The sequence below is a fragment of the Bacillus rossius genome, chromosome 12 (genome assembly GCF_032445375.1).
Source record: "Bacillus rossius redtenbacheri isolate Brsri chromosome 12, Brsri_v3, whole genome shotgun sequence".
In the NCBI taxonomy this organism is placed as follows: Eukaryota; Metazoa; Arthropoda; class Insecta; order Phasmatodea; family Bacillidae; genus Bacillus; species Bacillus rossius.
Window position 1 is genome coordinate 2,391,929 of NC_086339.1, and position 17,210 is coordinate 2,409,138.

The window sequence follows — 17,210 nt, forward strand, 5'->3', positions numbered from 1 at the left end:
GTTGTGGAATTTTAGTTTGTGAAACAAAACATTCAGAGAGTTGAATGTTTCAAGACCATAGTTGACATTTTTTTTTCTTGGGTATTATTTTTTATTTTTTTGACCTTGAGACCTAGATTTGGATTTGAGGGTTATATTTGAGGTACTCTGTGGCCATATAGGATTTGAATTCGAGATTCATATTTGATAAAATTTGTATTTTGTCCATCACTATTAGTAATTAGGGACAAGATTATATGTTGAACTGCGATGAAACCGAACTAACGCCGAAAACCATGTCAGTACACCATATAACACTATAATTCAAGTTAATTTACCACTTAGCACGAAAAAAATATATAAAATTTTTATTTATATCATTGAACTAATTCACATTTTCAATGAAAACTTAACCTTAAATGACAGATACATTAACTTTTAAATATTAAATTCAATGAACGTAATTTATTCAGCATGTTTGTACCACATTTTATGCAAAAATAAATACTTCCTTTTAATTTAGCAATTGTTATTAGTTACTAATTTTTTTACATAAAGACATTAGTACATTTTTCAAAAACGAAAATACTTAACACATTTATTTTATTTGTTTGGAATAGTTGTGTTGTCAAAGTGCATAAGGTATCTGTCAAAATGACCACTGGTTTTGGAGAACTGGTAACGTGTAGGACATTTAAGTGTTATTTGTTTAAAAAAAAAAAAAAAAAAAAAAAAAAAAACCTTTTTTTTTATTTTTTTTTTATTTTTTTTTTATTTTTTTTTTTAATAATAAACAGTTTCCGTATAAAATGGAACCATGTAATGGTTGGTGGTGTGTACTGACGACGCTGTGGAAGGGATGACGACGGGGTGATGCGTTGCGGTTGTAGTAACATAGAACATTTAAGTTTTCTTTGTTCAAAAATATGGTATGTTTTTAAATAAACAGTTTTCATAAAAAAATAAAACCAATAACTAGGGTTTCATTTCATGTTAAGGTATTAAACAAAAACACTGTAGCTTTTTTCTAAGAGTCGTGGCAAACTGTGAGGGTGCAGCAGTACGGTGACCACATTCTAATCGGCTCCGTCAAGAGCGGGACGCCAATAACCAACAGGAGAAAAGCTACACAGTATTTTGTGAAATACCTTTCACACGAAATGTATTCGCGAAATACAGGTGTCCCTACCAATAACACAGAAATCTCCTGTCCTGAAAGTGGAACCATGTAGTGGTCGCCGGTGTGTGTGGTTGTGATGATACCGTGAGAGCGATGGTGAATCTCCTGTCCTGGAAGTGGAACCGTGTAGTGGTCGCCGGTGTGTGTGGTTGTGATGATACCGTGAGAGCGATGGTGAATCTCCTGTCCTGGAAGTGGAACCGTGTAGTGGTCGTGACGGGGGGAGTACGGGGGCGCAGGCTGTCGGAGCTGCGGCAGCAGAAGCAGAAGCTGTCGCGCCAGGTGCGGGACAAGGAGGAGGAGCTGGAGGGGGCCATGCAGAAGGTGGACAGCCTGCGGCACGACATCCGCCGGGCGGAGAAGCTGCGGCGGGAGCTGGAGGCGAGGGTGGAGGAGGCCATGGCCGAGACCAGCAAGGAGCGCAAGCTGCGCGAGCGCAGCGAGGAGTACTGCCGCCAGGTGCGTCTTTCCCTGATCCGGAAATAACAGTAGAACCCCGATTTTGCGAACACAGATTTAACGAAAACAGTGATTTAGAGTGAACATTTTCGGTAACCATAGCACTTCGTTAAATCGGGGTTCGACTGTAACATTCATTGAATTTCAAACACTATATTATTATTTTTTTTTATGATTTTAATTATGTTTTGGTTAAATGCCACTTAATACCAATACCATGACCTATATTTCAGAGCTGTATGGTGTATTAACTTGCTTGCATTTTGATCCACGCATTTTTTAATAATATCTTATTACTTTAGACAAACGTAAACATTTTTTAACATATCGTTAGGTTACGTTTGAAAATAATGAACCTCATGAATAGCACTCCTGAACAATGTTGCCAAACGCATCACGTTCGAAACTAAACAAAACTCAGTTTTTAACGTAAAGAAACTGAAAGACGCCATGTTTGCTTAATCTGATTTTGCCATCAATTTTTTTAAAAATATTTTAATAGTTTAAACGTAGCCCTTTTTAACCATCGTACATGAATAATGGAATGTCTTGTCATTACCTACTGCTACAAATAGTTTCTCTTGTGAAATAATAATTGGTGTTTTAGAGTTGATATTTATTTCTTTCTGAATGTATACAACTGTAATAATATTGTTTGAAGGCACTATTTTACTGTCTAAAAAAGAAAAAAAAAATTATTTATCCTGATGTAGGCTTTTGGTCATACACCATTGCTATGCTCATGTATGTCTGTAGAAGAAAACTACACTACTGTGTTTTTTTGCTATGCTCATGTATGTCTGTAGAAGAAAACTACACTACTGTGTTTTTTTTTGTAGTTTTGTTCTACAGACATACATGAGCATAGCAATGGCGTATGTCCAAAACCCTACATCAAGTCATGCACTCCCATTGCACAAATCTTTCAAATAATATTATTTATCCTATACAAAATTAGAATTTGACTATTGAAATGTGGCCAGTTGCTCTGTGCTGCGACCTCGGCGACAGGCGGTAACGAGCAGGTGTGTGGTCGGGGGAGTGCAGGTGGAGGAGGAGGCGGAGCGCGCACGGCAGCGCAGCCTGGCGGGGGCGGAGGGCGCGGCGGGGGGCGGGGCCCAGGCCGCCCAGGAGGCCGCCCGCCTCAAGGCAGAGCTGGAGCGGCTGGAGCGGCAGTGCGGGGAGAGCCTGGCCCAGCAGCAAAGCCGGCACAGCGCTGAGTGCGGCGGCCTGCGCGACCGCCTGCAGGAGTCGGAGAGCCTGCGCGAGGCCCTGCAGCGCGAGGTGCGTCTTGCCCTTCCCCGTGCCCTCTCGTCCCTTCCTGGTCCCTTCCTGGTCCCTTCCTTGTCCCTTGCTCGGCCCCTCCCCTCCCTTGCTCGGCCCCTCCCGTCCCTTGCTCGGCCCCTCCCGTCCCTTGCTCGGCCCCTCCCGTCCCTTGCTCGGCCCCTCCCGTCCCTTACTCGGCCCCTCCCGTCCCTTGCTCGGCCCCTCCCGTCCCTTGCTCGGCCCCTCCCCTCCCTTGCTCGGCCCCTCCCGTCCCTTGCTCGGCCCCTCCCCTCCCTTGCTCGGCCCCTCCCGTCCCTTGCTCGGCCCCTCCCCTCCCTTGCTCGGCCCCTCCCGTCCCTTGCTCGGCCCCTCCCCTCCCTTGCTCGGCCCCTCCCGTCCCTTGCTCGGCCCCTCCCCTCCCTTGCTCGGCCCCTCCCGTCCCTTGCTCGGCCCCTCCCGTCCCTTGCTCGGCCCCTCCCGTCCCTTGCTCGGCCCCTCCCGTCCCTTGCTCGGCCCCTCCCGTCCCTTGCTCGGCCCCTCCCGTCCCTTACTCGGCCCCTCCCCTCCCTTGCTCGGCCCCTCCCCTCCCTTGCTCGGCCCCTCCCGTCCCTTGCTCGGCCCCTCCCCTCCCTTGCTCGGCCCCTCCCGTCCCTTGCTCGGCCCCTCCCCTCCCTTGCTCGGCCCCTCCCGTCCCTTGCTCGGCCCCTCCCCTCCCTTGCTCGGCCCCTCCCGTCCCTTGCTCGGCCCCTCCCGTCCCTTGCTCGGCCCCTCCCCTCCCTTGCTCGGCCCCTCCCCTCCCTTGCTCGGCCCCTCCCGTCCCTTGCTCGGCCCCTCCCGTCCCTTGCTCGGCCCCTCCCCTCCCTTGCTCGGCCCCTCCCCTCCCTTGCTCGGCCCCTCCCGTCCCTTGCTCGGCCCCTCCCCTCCCTTGCTCGGCCCCTCCCGTCCCTTGCTCGGCCCCTCCCGTCCCTTGCTCGGCCCCTCCCCTCCCTTGCTCGGCCCCTCCCCTCCCTTGCTCGGCCCCTCCCCTCCCTTGCTCGGCCCCTCCCGTCCCTTGCTCGGCCCCTCCCCTCCCTTGCTCGGCCCCTCCCCTCCCTTGCTCGGCCCCTCCCGTCCCTTGCTCGGCCCCTCCCCTCCCTTGCTCGGCCCCTCCCCTCCCTTGCTCGGCCCCTCCCGTCCCTTGCTCGGCCCCTCCCCTCCCTTGCTCGGCCCCTCCCGTCCCTTGCTCGGCCCCTCCCGTCCCTTGCTCGGCCCCTCCCCTCCCTTGCTCGGCCCCTCCCGTCCCTTGCTCGGCCCCTCCCCTCCCTTGCTCGGCCCCTCCCCTCCCTTGCTCGGCCCCTCCCCTCCCTTGCTCGGCCCCTCCCCTCCCTTGCTCGGCCCCTCCCCTCCCTTGCTCGGCCCCTCCCCTCCCTTGCTCGGCCCCTCCCGTCCCTTGCTCGGCCCCTCCCCTCCCTTGTTCGGCCCCTCCCGTCCCTTGCTCGGCCCCTCCCGTCCCTTGCTCGGCCCCTCCCGTCCCTTGCTCGGCCCTTCCCCTCCCTTGCTCGGCCCCTCCCCTCCCTTGCTCGGCCCCTCCCGTCCCTTGCTCGGCCCCTCCCGTCCCTTGCTCGGCCCCTCCCCTCCCTTGCTCGGCCCCTCCCCTCCCTTGCTCGGCCCCTCCCCTCCCTTGCTCGGCCCCTCCCCTCCCTTGCTCGGCCCCTCCCGTCCCTTGCTCGGCCCCTCCCCTCCCTTGCTCGGCCCCTCCCCTCCCTTGCTCGGCCCCTCCCGTCCCTTGCTCGGCCCCTCCCCTCCCTTGCTCGGCCCCTCCCGTCCCTTGCTCGGCCCCTCCCGTCCCTTGCTCGGCCCCTCCCGTCCCTTGCTCGGCCCCTCCCCTCCCTTGCTCGGCCCCTCCCGTCCCTTGCTCGGCCCCTCCCGTCCCTTGCTCGGCCCCTCCCCTCCCTTGCTCGGCCCCTCCCCTCCCTTGCTCGGCCCCTCCCGTCCCTTGCTCGGCCCCTCCCCTCCCTTGCTCGGCCCCTCCCGTCCCTTGCTCGGCCCCTCCCCTCCCTTGCTCGGCCCCTCCCCTCCCTTGCTCGGCCCCTCCCGTCCCTTGCTCGGCCCCTCCCCTCCCTTGCTCGGCCCCTCCCGTCCCTTGCTCGGCCCCTCCCGTCCCTTGCTCGGCCCCTCCCCTCCCTTGCTCGGCCCCTCCCGTCCCTTGCTCGGCCCCTCCCGTCCCTTGCTCGGCCCCTCCCCTCCCTTGCTCGGCCCCTCCCGTCCCTTGTTCGGCCCCTCCCCTCCCTTGCTCGGCCCCTCCCCTCCCTTGCTCGGCCCCTCCCGTCCCTTGCTCGGCCCCTCCCGTCCCTTGCTCGGCCCCTCCCCTCCCTTGCTCGGCCCCTCCCCTCCCTTGCTCGGCCCCTCCCCTCCCTTGCTCGGCCCCTCCCCTCCCTTGCTCGGCCCCTCCCCTCCCTTGCTCGGCCCCTCCCGTCCCTTGCTCGGCCCCTCCCGTCCCTTGCTCGGCCCCTCCCCTCCCTTGCTCGGCCCCTCCCCTCCCTTGCTCGGCCCCTCCCGTCCCTTGCTCGGCCCCTCCCGTCCCTTGCTCGGCCCCTCCCGTCCCTTGCTCGGCCCCTCCCCTCCCTTGCTCGGCCCCTCCCGTCCCTTGCTCGGCCCCTCCCGTCCCTTGCTCGGCCCCTCCCCTCCCTTGCTCGGCCCCTCCCGTCCCTTGCTCGGCCCCTCCCCTCCCTTGCTCGGCCCCTCCCGTCCCTTGCTCGGCCCCTCCCGTCCCTTGCTCGGCCCCTCCCGTCCCTTGCTCGGCCCCTCCCGTCCCTTGCTCGGCCCCTCCCCTCCCTTGCTCGGCCCCTCCCGTCCCTTGCTCGGCCCCTCCCGTCCCTTGCTCGGCCCCTCCCGTCCCTTGCTCGGCCCCTCCCGTCCCTTGCTCGGCCCCTCCCGTCCCTTGCTCGGCCCCTCCCCTCCCTTGCTCGGCCCCTCCCGTCCCTTGCTCGGCCCCTCCCGTCCCTTGCTCGGCCCCTCCCCTCCCTTGCTCGGCCCCTCCCGTCCCTTGCTCGGCCCCTCCCGTCCCTTGCTCGGCCCCTCCCCTCCCTTGCTCGGCCCCTCCCGTCCCTTGCTCGGCCCCTCCCCTCCCTTGCTCGGCCCCTCCCCTCCCTTGCTCGGCCCCTCCCGTCCCTTGCTCGGCCCCTCCCGTCCCTTGCTCGGCCCCTCCCCTCCCTTGCTCGGCCCCTCCCCTCCCTTGCTCGGCCCCTCCCCTCCCTTGCTCGGCCCCTCCCCTCCCTTGCTCGGCCCCTCCCGTCCCTTGCTCGGCCCCTCCCGTCCCTTGCTCGGCCCCTCCCGTCCCTTGCTCGGCCCCTCCCCTCCCTTGCTCGGCCCCTCCCCTCCCTTGCTCGGCCCCTCCCGTCCCTTGCTCGGCCCCTCCCGTCCCTTGCTCGGCCCCTCCCGTCCCTTGCTCGGCCCCTCCCGTCCCTTGCTCGGCCCCTCCCCTCCCTTGCTCGGCCCCTCCCGTCCCTTGCTCGGCCCCTCCCGTCCCTTGCTCGGCCCCTCCCCTCCCTTGCTCGGCCCCTCCCCTCCCTTGCTCGGCCCCTCCCCTCCCTTGCTCGGCCCCTCCCGTCCCTTGCTCGGCCCCTCCCGTCCCTTGCTCGGCCCCTCCCGTCCCTTGCTCGGCCCCTCCCGTCCCTTGCTCGGCCCCTCCCCTCCCTTGCTCGGCCCCTCCCGTCCCTTGCTCGGCCCCTCCCCTCCCTTGCTCGGCCCCTCCCCTCCCTTGCTCGGCCCCTCCCCTCCCTTGCTCGGCCCCTCCCCTCCCTTGCTCGGCCCCTCCCGTCCCTTGCTCGGCCCCTCCCCTCCCTTGCTCGGCCCCTCCCGTCCCTTGCTCGGCCCCTCCCGTCCCTTGCTCGGCCCCTCCCCTCCCTTGCTCGGCCCCTCCCCTCCCTTGCTCGGCCCCTCCCCTCCCTTGCTCGGCCCCTCCCCTCCCTTGCTCGGCCCCTCCCCTCCCTTGCTCGGCCCCTCCCCTCCCTTGCTCGGCCCCTCCCCTCCCTTGCTCGGCCCCTCCCCTCCCTTGCTCGTCCCCTCCCATCCCTTGCTCGTCCCCTCTCGTCCCTTCCTTATCTGCTCCGTCTGCAGTCTTCCAGTCGGTCAGGAATAAGATAACCATGTCTGTAAAATCCAGAGAGAATGAAAACATTAGGACTTAAATTTAAAAAATAAGTTAAATTTTCATACAAAATGAATTAAAATAATGTGTTGCCCTGAGTCATGTTGATGATATTATTTTTTTTCAGCTTTATTGGTTAGTTGAAACTGGGCATTAAATTTGGAGATGGACAAATCTGCAAATTGTCGTTTCAAGTCGAAATTGCATATTTGCTCGGGAGGATGACAAATTAGTAGATATTGAACTTGCATAAGGTTTAGCAACTTGTTCAAACACCTGCTTCACGGCGGACTCTGAAGTTTATATTTCTACGTAGCCTACTGGTAAATATTTCCAGCGGATAGGAAGGGAAGTGGGACAGGCAAGGTGGGGTGGTCTCTGTCGGGGCAGGTGCACCTGGTGAAGGAGAAGCTGGACGCTGACCGGCTGGAGGAGCTGACGAGCAACGAGGAGACGATAGCCGAGCTGAAGAGGCGGCACGAGCGAGAGAAGCTCATGCTGCTGGAGGACAAGAAGCAGCTCATGATGGACCTGGAAGCGGTCAGTGCACTCTCGCCCGATGGGGCGAGTACTTGCCTGAGTAGAGGCTGATCCTAGCATTTTGATGTCCCCAGTGGCATAGCCAGGATTTGTGTATGGGGGGTGTTAAGAAGCATTTGCCCCCCCCCCCGTATTACAGCGAGGGGTCCGGGTGTCCTCCCCCAGGAAAATGAGGATTTTAAGGTGTAAAATAGTGCTATTTTAGCAGTTTTTGGTAGTTAAATTTAAATATTGTAATGGTAAAAATTTTTATTAATTTTAATATGAAATTTGTTTGAGTGATGAATAAGAAATTAATTAAAGATTTGGAGCTAAGGGGGGGGGGGGGTTGAACCCCTAAACCCTCCCCCCCCCCCCTGGTTATGCCCCTGGATGTCCCTCCACCGAAAAACAAAAAAATTATAATATTAGCGAAAACAGGTAGGTATTTTTTATCTTCCCAAAAACCGAAAAGCTAAATTCTCATTGTTCAATGTGTCTAAAATACCATTTAGGTCAACGTTACATTTTAGAATAAAAATTGTCTTGTGCACATAAAAGCAACTCAAAATTAGAAATAAGTTTGTATTGAGTACTTTCCATTTTGCCACAAAATTATAAAAATTTGTCTTTCAACTTGCTTTTCTGTACGCTCATTTTTTCCCCATATGTTGATTAAGAGAAATGTTTTTGCTTGCAAAAATTTATTATATATGTATTTATTAAATTTTACTCTAGACACATGGTTAATCAACGCAAGAGTTTAAATTAATGTTGCAACATGGATGATCAAGTACACTTCTTTTTTTTTTAATCTAAAATTTTTTTTTGTACACAATCCTAGGCAACCATGTTTTATAAGCAGTTTTTTTAAGAATAAAAACCTGTGCATATTTCTGATAAATACATTAGTTTTAAGCAATCCAATAGTTCTCAAATCCAAATCTAGAATTTGTTTCCCCTTAGAGTGCCTTGGACTAAACCCTTGACCACCCAGTTTACTGCATGATCAAAACTATAAACACTATAAAATTTTGAAAAAAAGCATTTAAACTTCATATTGTTTCTTTTTACCTATAAAAAAAATTTGCACATTCAGAATCCAAATGAACACATTTTTTTTTATCACAAATTTTTTCCTGCAATGGTTAACAAACATTCTGAAAGCTATACATCTAGAGGAAAACACAAAAATGTCTTTCGTAGTAATGTAATGGCATGTTAGTCAGCAATTATGATGGACGTTTGTAATGGGCTAAACAGTACATGTCTTTGGATATGTTATCGTATTGTTATTTTTATTAATAGCTCAGGTGTTTTAGGCTTGGTTATGAAATTTAACTGAAGATAAATTTTGAATAATCCATTTCACACACACACAAACACAAACAATTGTCTCAAGTTGTCACGTAAAAAAACTAACTACCTTATTGTCAGTTTGAGCGAGTGTCAGCTCAAAGAGTGCGGCTTGGAGAGTGACTGTGTGCCTGCAGTTGACGGACAGCGTGTCTCGCATCCAGAGCGAGAGGAGGCAACTGGAAGACGAGTACGAGGACCTCAGGAACAAGAAGGAAGCCATATCCCAGTGGGAGGCGCAGATCAGCGAGATCATTCAGTGGTGAGAGAGACTTGGTCAGCGCTAAGTGCGGCCGCTGGGCTGGTGCCAGTTGTTGCACGTGTCCCTGAAGCCGACTCTGTGCCGTCGATAACTGTACTCCGATAATAATGTACGCAGGCTTTCACGGCCATTGTCTGAAGTAGCTTGGCTTCTGGGTTGTAGCTGCGTCCTTGGCGAATAATTCACCGACATTTCGGTCCACATTGCTGTCACCAGTCACCAGTTACCAGTTACCAGTAGGTAGTTACCTACTACAGTAGGTAACTGCTCCCTGATGATGGCGACTGCAATGTTGACCGAAACGTTGGTGAATGAATTGCCAAGGACACGGCTACAGCCCAGAAGCCAAGCTACTTCTGTACTCCGATGTCGGGACACTTGTTGTTGTACTCAGTTACTAAAGACGAGAGATTTTACGGTCTTACTTTCAGTAGAATTTAGTTTTTAAAAGACAGGATCTCTCTCTTATGTAGCTATTGTTTTTATTTCTTGTGATACTCCACCAAAATAATGGTAAAATTTACATGCAGCATTTTTACGATAAAATAATTTGTAATAAATTGCTGTTAAACGGTTCAGTTCAGAAAATTAAATATAAATTAGCGAGCATTTGTGGTTTAAAATTGATGACGAGAAAAGTCATGTTCAAATCGCATAAATTCCGGAGGACCACGCGCGCATGCATTGTCGGCCATCTTGATACAAGCTCTTTTTTTTTAATGAGAATGTTTTGTTAAAATAATTATTAAGAAATATTTTAGTTTGGTATTTTTTGATTAATACGCCATTTTTTTAATGAATAATGATAACATACAAAAATAAAAACAATAACACCTAAACCTCCTGTTTTAAAAATTGATTGGACTTAAACCCTAGAATCTTGTCTGTGAGGATGGCTTGGTGATCGCCCCGTGATGGTCCAGGGTCAGCGATGAGAAGGATGCCCGTGGCTACCTCCAGGCCTTGGCCACGAAGATGACCGAGGAGTTGGAGTTCCTCAAGCATTCAGGGGTTGCGAGCGCTCCGACGTCGGTGAGTTTCCCTGCTCGCTGCTCTTTGTCGAGATCTGCCGTGTTGTCTTGTGCCCAGCTTTGTTATCGTTGTTCTCTGTGAGGTTTCTGCTGCGCTGAGGGCCGGATTTAGGGGAGGCAACCGGGGCGAAAGCCCCAGGGCCGCCTCAATAATTTCATATAATTCTTGTCTCAGATTATATTTATGTATGTTTTTTAAATACTAAGAGAATCTACTTGATTTCACAATAAATTATTTATTGGAAAACTCGACTGAAAAAAATTGTCCATTTTATTTGTAAAATAATTTGGGGCCAGGGGCCTCCGCTCCTCTGTTGCCCCGAGGCCTCCAGACCTCTAAATCCGGCCCTGGCTACGCTTGATATGCGGCAGCCATTTGCCGAAAGTAGCACCGACGCTACCGTGGGACCTTGATATTTGCATCTGAGATCAATGAAGTAACGGGCAGTGCCACATACCCAGCGCCTGGGATGAATATTCAGACAAAACATTTATAATTCACATTCTATAATTTTAAAAAAAAATTACACTTCAAAATAATGAACAAACATGATATGTTATTCTGACTATAGTGAAGCTGTTGAATATCATCACCCTGTGTAACTATCAACACTGACTCACAGACTGAATCTATAACGCTGTGAGATGGTGCAAGTATTGCATAAATTTTAAATGCACATATGCTGTCATAGAATTTTACGATTTCATTTTTGTGTTTTGAAGTGCATTTGAATTTTTCACCGTAAGATGGCGCTAGATGTTAAAGAAAAGTTTGTTTAAATTTGTGAGTTTTTAATAAGTCTTTTACTTTTTGAATTAGATTAATTAATTTTGCAAAGTAAGTGAATATCAAATTTATTACTGAAAATCAATTTAAATAATAAAATGTGTTTTAGATTCCAAAATAATTAATTAGCGTCAAGTAAATAAAATTATTTTCATTCTGATTTATACAAATAGTAAAAAAAGTTTTAAGGATAATTTTCATTTTTGCAAGATTAAAAGATATTAAATTTTTAATAAATATTGTGTATATTTAATTAAAGTGTTTGTTATATTCATCATTTTTCATCGAGCGCCTGAGGCACCTTTCAACTAACTGGTTGTACCGTATTAATTAATGCAATTGTAACAAGTTTCATTATTAACATGATTATGTGATGTCTGCATAATGGTGGAGACAAGAGGTTTTTTTTTTATTTCTTTCTTTATTTAAAAAATAAATAAACGGGGAGTTTCGAACGTTCATCAGGGAATGTTGGGGACATCCTGCTCTTGGTGAGCTCTGTGTGCTGTCGTAAGGGCCTCGGTGGGGGGGAAGGGGGGGGGACAGAGCCGGTCCACGCGAGTGTCCTTGCCAGGGTGTCCACAAGAAGAAAAAAATATTTCGTACCAATTTAGTTGAGAAAAAAGTACTAGATTTGGAAAAAAAAAGTACTAAATTATAATTTGTTATGGTTTTAACAATTTAGGAAGTTATAATGACATTGCAACGCTCTAACTTAAATATCACACCCCCCCTCCCCCCCCCCCACACACACACACACACACACACACACACACACACACACATACATTCCATAGTTTTTGAAAAAATAATTACGTATTATAAAAATAAAACACATTGGAGTTACTGTAATGTTATTATATTAAAGAAAATGAAGTACCGGATCTGAGCGTGAATGTGCTAGACCCGGCAGCAAAGTACCGACCGCGGTGACGCGAGTGCCCTGGCCCGCAGGACAAGAACTGGCGCCACCGCCGCAGCCAGAAGCTGGACAAGATGGAGCTGCTGAACCTGCAGAGCAGCCTGCAGTCGGAGATCCAGGCGAAGCAGGCCATCAGCGAGGAGCTGAGCAAGACGCGCTCCGAGCTCATCGCGGCGCAGAAGTACGTGCCGGTGGGGGGATATCGAGCTGTGTCCACGCAGAGCTTAACTCGTGCCGCTGACGACCACCTCATCTCGTTCATCACAACTGATTGTCCACACTCTTCATCGAATAAGCAGTGGAGGGGAGGGGGGGGGGGGATATTGAGCTGTGTCTACGCAGAGCTTAACTTCCTGCCACTGACGACAGCCTCATTTCGTTCATCACAACTGATGGTCCACACTCTTCATCAAATAAGCGATGGGGGAGGGGATATTGAGCTGTGTCTACGCAGAGCGTAACTCGTGCCACTGTTGACCGCCTAATTTCATTCATTGCGGCTGATTGTTCATACTCTCCGTCAAAACATAAAATTAAAATGCTGCATAATTTTGAAGAGGGGGAAGGGATAGTGTATAAAATCAAAGTACAAACAGTTACAGTTACAGGTAGAGTAAAACCCCTTACTTACACTTTTCAGAGGGACCAAAGGAAAAAAAAGTGTAAATTGAGGGGAAATCTCGCAGAGCCGGCCGGCATGCCGTGTTTCTACCCTCTGATCTGAAAACTGTCAACTTAATCACCTGCGTCGTTTTGATTTTTACAGTATTTATCATTATGCTCTCAGTTATAATCTATTTTTAACGACCTGCCTGTATTAGTCTTCTCGAAATTTACGTGGCCAGATGTAGCGGGTAAAAAAATCACAAATAACTGTAAAGCATTACGAAAATCCAGTGGAAATTTTGTCCCCGCCCAATGAGAAAATCTTCTGTTATTCTGAAACTATGCCATGCTTTTGAGATCCCGTATGGCCGTATTCGTAGACGATTGAATAGTCAATTTTGGAATTTAAATTAAGTACCAATATTAAAATATTCGTTTAGATAGCCGACTTTAAATAGCTTCAGGTGAATCTATAGAAATTGTGTACAAACATGTGTATCTATCTAAAATGGCATTAATTTTGCTGAGGTGACACATTTTAACGACATATACATCATTTCCTCCCCAAAAGCAACACCAAGTGAGCTGCCTGATGATTTTTGTCTGAAAGGTCAGGGTCAGGGAAACTTGTCAATTCATATCTGGAAAAGCTGTAAACGTCTGGGAATTTTGTAATTTCAACCTTGCAGCAACCCTCTCTTAACTAATAACCATGTGTATATTAGAGTATGGTAGTAAGTTAAAGTAGTACCTATATCACAGTTCTCGGAGAAAAAAATAATTTTTCATACATTTTCCTTTATTTATACTTTCCTGCATTTTTGTAATATTTTCAGACACCCCCTTGAATAGTGTAAAAAAAAGGGGTTCTACTGTGTCTGTTGGAATAATGTTGCTTGTGTGCTCTCGACAGGGAACTGAGAGATTTCCGACAGCGTTACGACAGCTTGTCGTTTGACGTAAAGCGGAAGGAGGCACAAATCAAAGAGTTGCAAGCGAGACTAGAAGCTGGAGAAGGATGTAAGTAGATTTTAATTTCTTATTTCAGCTGCTTCTATTTTACATGTTCCTGTGTGCTCATAATTTTTGTTAAAAAGAAAGACACTTTTAATTGTTTTTCACCAAAAGTTTGGAAAATAGTTAAACATTTTTAATTATATCTAAAAAAAAATTAATTAATTTTAAGTGTTGGGAAAACAAGTACAGAGTTTAAGAAATTATTGCTTGCCTTCAGAGTCACTGTAGGCTGTATTAAATTGAAGGTTTGATATTAGGGATGAGACAATCAAATCCTCAAATAGTGTCAGATCTTTAGTATTCAAAGGATTCAATATTTGAGAAATAAGATTTGAAGAAAAACATTGGAGGAAATAACAGTTAATTAAAAAATTCCACACTGGTTACCTCTGAAGTTTACTAGATCAATTTTTTTTCTTCACATGTATCCTATTACCATTTCCCGATATAATTGATTATTTTACATGTAGTTATATAAGTAAAATTAAATTATGTATCGATTCTGGAAAGGTAGTTTATGAAACAAGCATTCCGAGGGTTGAATGTTTCATCATAGTTAATATTTTTCATTTCTTCTACAGTATTTTATTTTTTACCCTTGAGACGTAGATTCGGATTCAACAGGTATGTTGGTACTCTTTGGGATTAGGATTTGAGAAAATTGGGATTTGACCCATCACTATTCCATATAATATTGTGCATACTTTGGAGATAACTCTTGATAGCTTCACGTGTTTCTTTGAAAGGTCGACAATTTTTTTTTTGGAATGGTCTGCGAAGAATCAGGTATTTTATGGTGCCGAGTAGCCGGTGTGGGACTGGGGTGGAAAAAGTAAAGTGGCTGCCAGAAAGGAATTGGCATCAGGCACTCGGCCAGACGTCGTAGCTTTGCAAGACGGTAGAAAAACGGACGCCAGTCCCAGCCTTGTCAGTTGTCAGCAGTTCTGCGAAAATTCCGCATAGGATGGGACGGGCGTTGCATCTAACGCTGTGAAGTGGAAAATGGCAGTTGCGGGTACCTCAGTGGGTTAAGGAGCGGTGAGACGTTTTAACCCAACTATGGCCTAGACTGTTTGATTAGGCGCTGAGGCTTGATAACAAACCTTTATCGTTCTCTAACAAACAAACTTTTGTGTGATTTCTGTTGTCCCGCCTCCGAATGGCCGTAGAAGACATAGTTTTAGGGATGGCTAGATTGAGCGTAAGATTGACCCCGGCAAGTAGGCAGCGTACAATACCAAATTACTTCTTCACTCATCGAGTAAATTATGGGCGCATCTAAGTGCTTATTTAATTTCACCACCTAGATGCTAGGAAATACTTGACATGTGGATGTTATAAGATGCATGCGTGAAATACCAGAAAGAGATTGGGTGAGCTTTCTTCCCTTTGGTGGGGTATAATCTGGAGGGGGTGTGCCCTGCCCTTCATCCAGCGGTGGTTGGAGTTCGTCACCCCTCCGTGGGCAAGGTCTTGTTTCGTGTTTACCGAAATATTAGAGAAAAGATGCCAGGAATAGTGTTACTTATTTAGTTAATAAATTTTTATTAAAATAGTAACAAAAAATGTAATATCAGAAATAACACGTTGGCAAATTGGTTTTTGGAATGGTCTGTAAAGAAACGAAAAATCAGGTATTTTATGGTGCTGAGTAGCAGGCATTATTATTTTAGGCATTATTATTTATATGTTCTGGGGTTGTTATTCATTTAAGGATTGTCAAGATATTCGTTATATGGGTAATTTATTTAATCAAATGCCTTTGACTTCTTTAATTTTTTTCTATTTCTAGTCTTATGTATGGATTATGTATGAATTATGTAAGAAATTCAAGTGTCAAAATTTACAAGCTTCTGCAGTTATTGGTGTAATTTTATAGGATTGTCTCTTTGTACTGGCATAATTTTTTGTCTGATAATGAAATTGTACCCTCTTCTCTGACTCGTGGATGAGTAACCACAATCTTCTTAACACCGGGCAAGAAGTTATTACACACCAAAAACTACTTGCATAAAAATTTACAGAATTTTATTTATACATTCACTGTGTCACTATGTTAAAAAAATTTAATTATTTCTACATTTCGGACAAATATGAAGGATGTTAATCACGTTAGGGAAAAAAAAATATTCAAAGTGGTAGCTTCATGTGTTTGCCATAAGTTAACAAAAATTAATCTTTGCCTTGTAACCAAGGTACAGTGATTTGAACGTATTTAAACTACACATCAAACCTCACAAGTTATCGCTTATTCATTATGTATGGGCGGTGCGGATGGCTTTTGACACTACTATATGAGGCGAAGCGTGGCACACATGCATCAGTTCACTTTTTTATTAATAAAATACTGATACAGTCACTTAAATATAAAATCATGTGTTTCTCGTAACAGATATTAGTTACTGAATCTTTGCCAATGCCACAACACTGACTGGGTAGACCCTTTAAATGTTGTATTTTTTTTATGGAACTTAAATGCATACTCTAAAAAGTTTTTTTTATATATAAATGAATTGTGCTGAAGCCTGGGTGTTAATTTTTTATTACTTGCTTATTTGTTAAGTCCTAGCATTTGGGTTCAGTTTTCAGTCCTTGCTTATTTATTAATTACCAAATGGTTGCACATTGAGTGGTTTTGTTTGTGTATATGTTGCCATTTAAGTTGTTGTCATGTTTATTAAAATGCATTTTGACATTAAGTATACCAAGTTTGGCAGTAGTGGTTTTATACAGGAAATTTATGATGAAAATTGTATCAGGTAGACCATAAAAATACTAAAATAACAGTAAGGTGCTGTTTACAAAAAATTGTAAACGGTACTGGTAAGTATCTTCATAACATTTTAATTGGATTTTTAAAAAATAATAATAATATTTTTTTTTTAATATAATTTACAGTTATGTCATGAATGAAAATTAAAGTTCATTTAAATTTAATTTTATAAGGTGTAACAAAAACATATATTATGTATTGATTTTAGTCATGAATGAATTCAATACCTAAACACAACAAATTTTAGTATTGGAAAATTTTATTGGAATTTTAGATATACAGTGCATCCTTTCTTCTATGCAAAATGTCTTAAAGGAAGTATATATTGAATTAATGATAAAAGATCCAAATTAATTATCAACAGTTGTAAATTATTACATTTGCCAGGAAAGAGACCAAAAAAAAGATACTTTTTTTTTTACAGTAGTACTATCTTCATATCATTATCATTAAATTACAGTAATTTATTTTGTTCTACTAGACATAGTTTATTTTTTATAAAAAAATGTAAATAATAGTTGATGATTATATCTGCCCCGGCATTCGGGGCAAATGTAATCAAAGCTTGAAATTCACGTAAGCATCATATGCTAGAGTATTTTGGGCAAGGGTAGTAAAGTACCCTAAAAATGAACTTATTAATAAAAAAATTAGAGAAGACCCTAGTCACACTTTTCTCACTTAACCCTCATTCAAACATCAGTGTTTGAATTGAAGTTGAGGATGCACTGCATCGAACAAAAATGATTCTTTTTGGTACATTGTGAAAATTGATGTGTTTTGTGTTTGGTTGAAATTGCAACACTTTTTGGTTGTAAATGTTTTTTTTTTTTTTTTAATTTTCACTGATGTGCCAAGTGGCGCTGATGTCAGTGATTGATTGCGCTTTTTTATTGTCCTTGAGGGTGCTCCGTGCCCCCCTTC

General features: G+C 46.7%; 1 protein-coding gene across 3 annotated transcripts in view; it reads left to right on the plus strand.

The window, feature by feature from the left end:
- The window catches only part of LOC134537348 (serine/threonine-protein kinase Genghis Khan), an 82,596-nt gene that overhangs the window by 21,702 nt on the left and 43,684 nt on the right, over positions 1 to 17,210 (plus strand). For all 3 annotated transcript variants that reach the window (XM_063377690.1, XM_063377689.1, XM_063377691.1), the window contains exons 13-19: positions 1,399 to 1,618; positions 2,666 to 2,902; positions 7,404 to 7,553; positions 9,026 to 9,150; positions 10,074 to 10,182; positions 11,923 to 12,071; positions 13,410 to 13,516. In XM_063377690.1, coding sequence (XP_063233760.1) covers positions 1,399 to 1,618; positions 2,666 to 2,902; positions 7,404 to 7,553; positions 9,026 to 9,150; positions 10,074 to 10,182; positions 11,923 to 12,071; positions 13,410 to 13,516 — 1,097 coding nt within the window. The remainder of the gene's footprint in view (positions 1 to 1,398; positions 1,619 to 2,665; positions 2,903 to 7,403; positions 7,554 to 9,025; positions 9,151 to 10,073; positions 10,183 to 11,922; positions 12,072 to 13,409; positions 13,517 to 17,210) is intronic.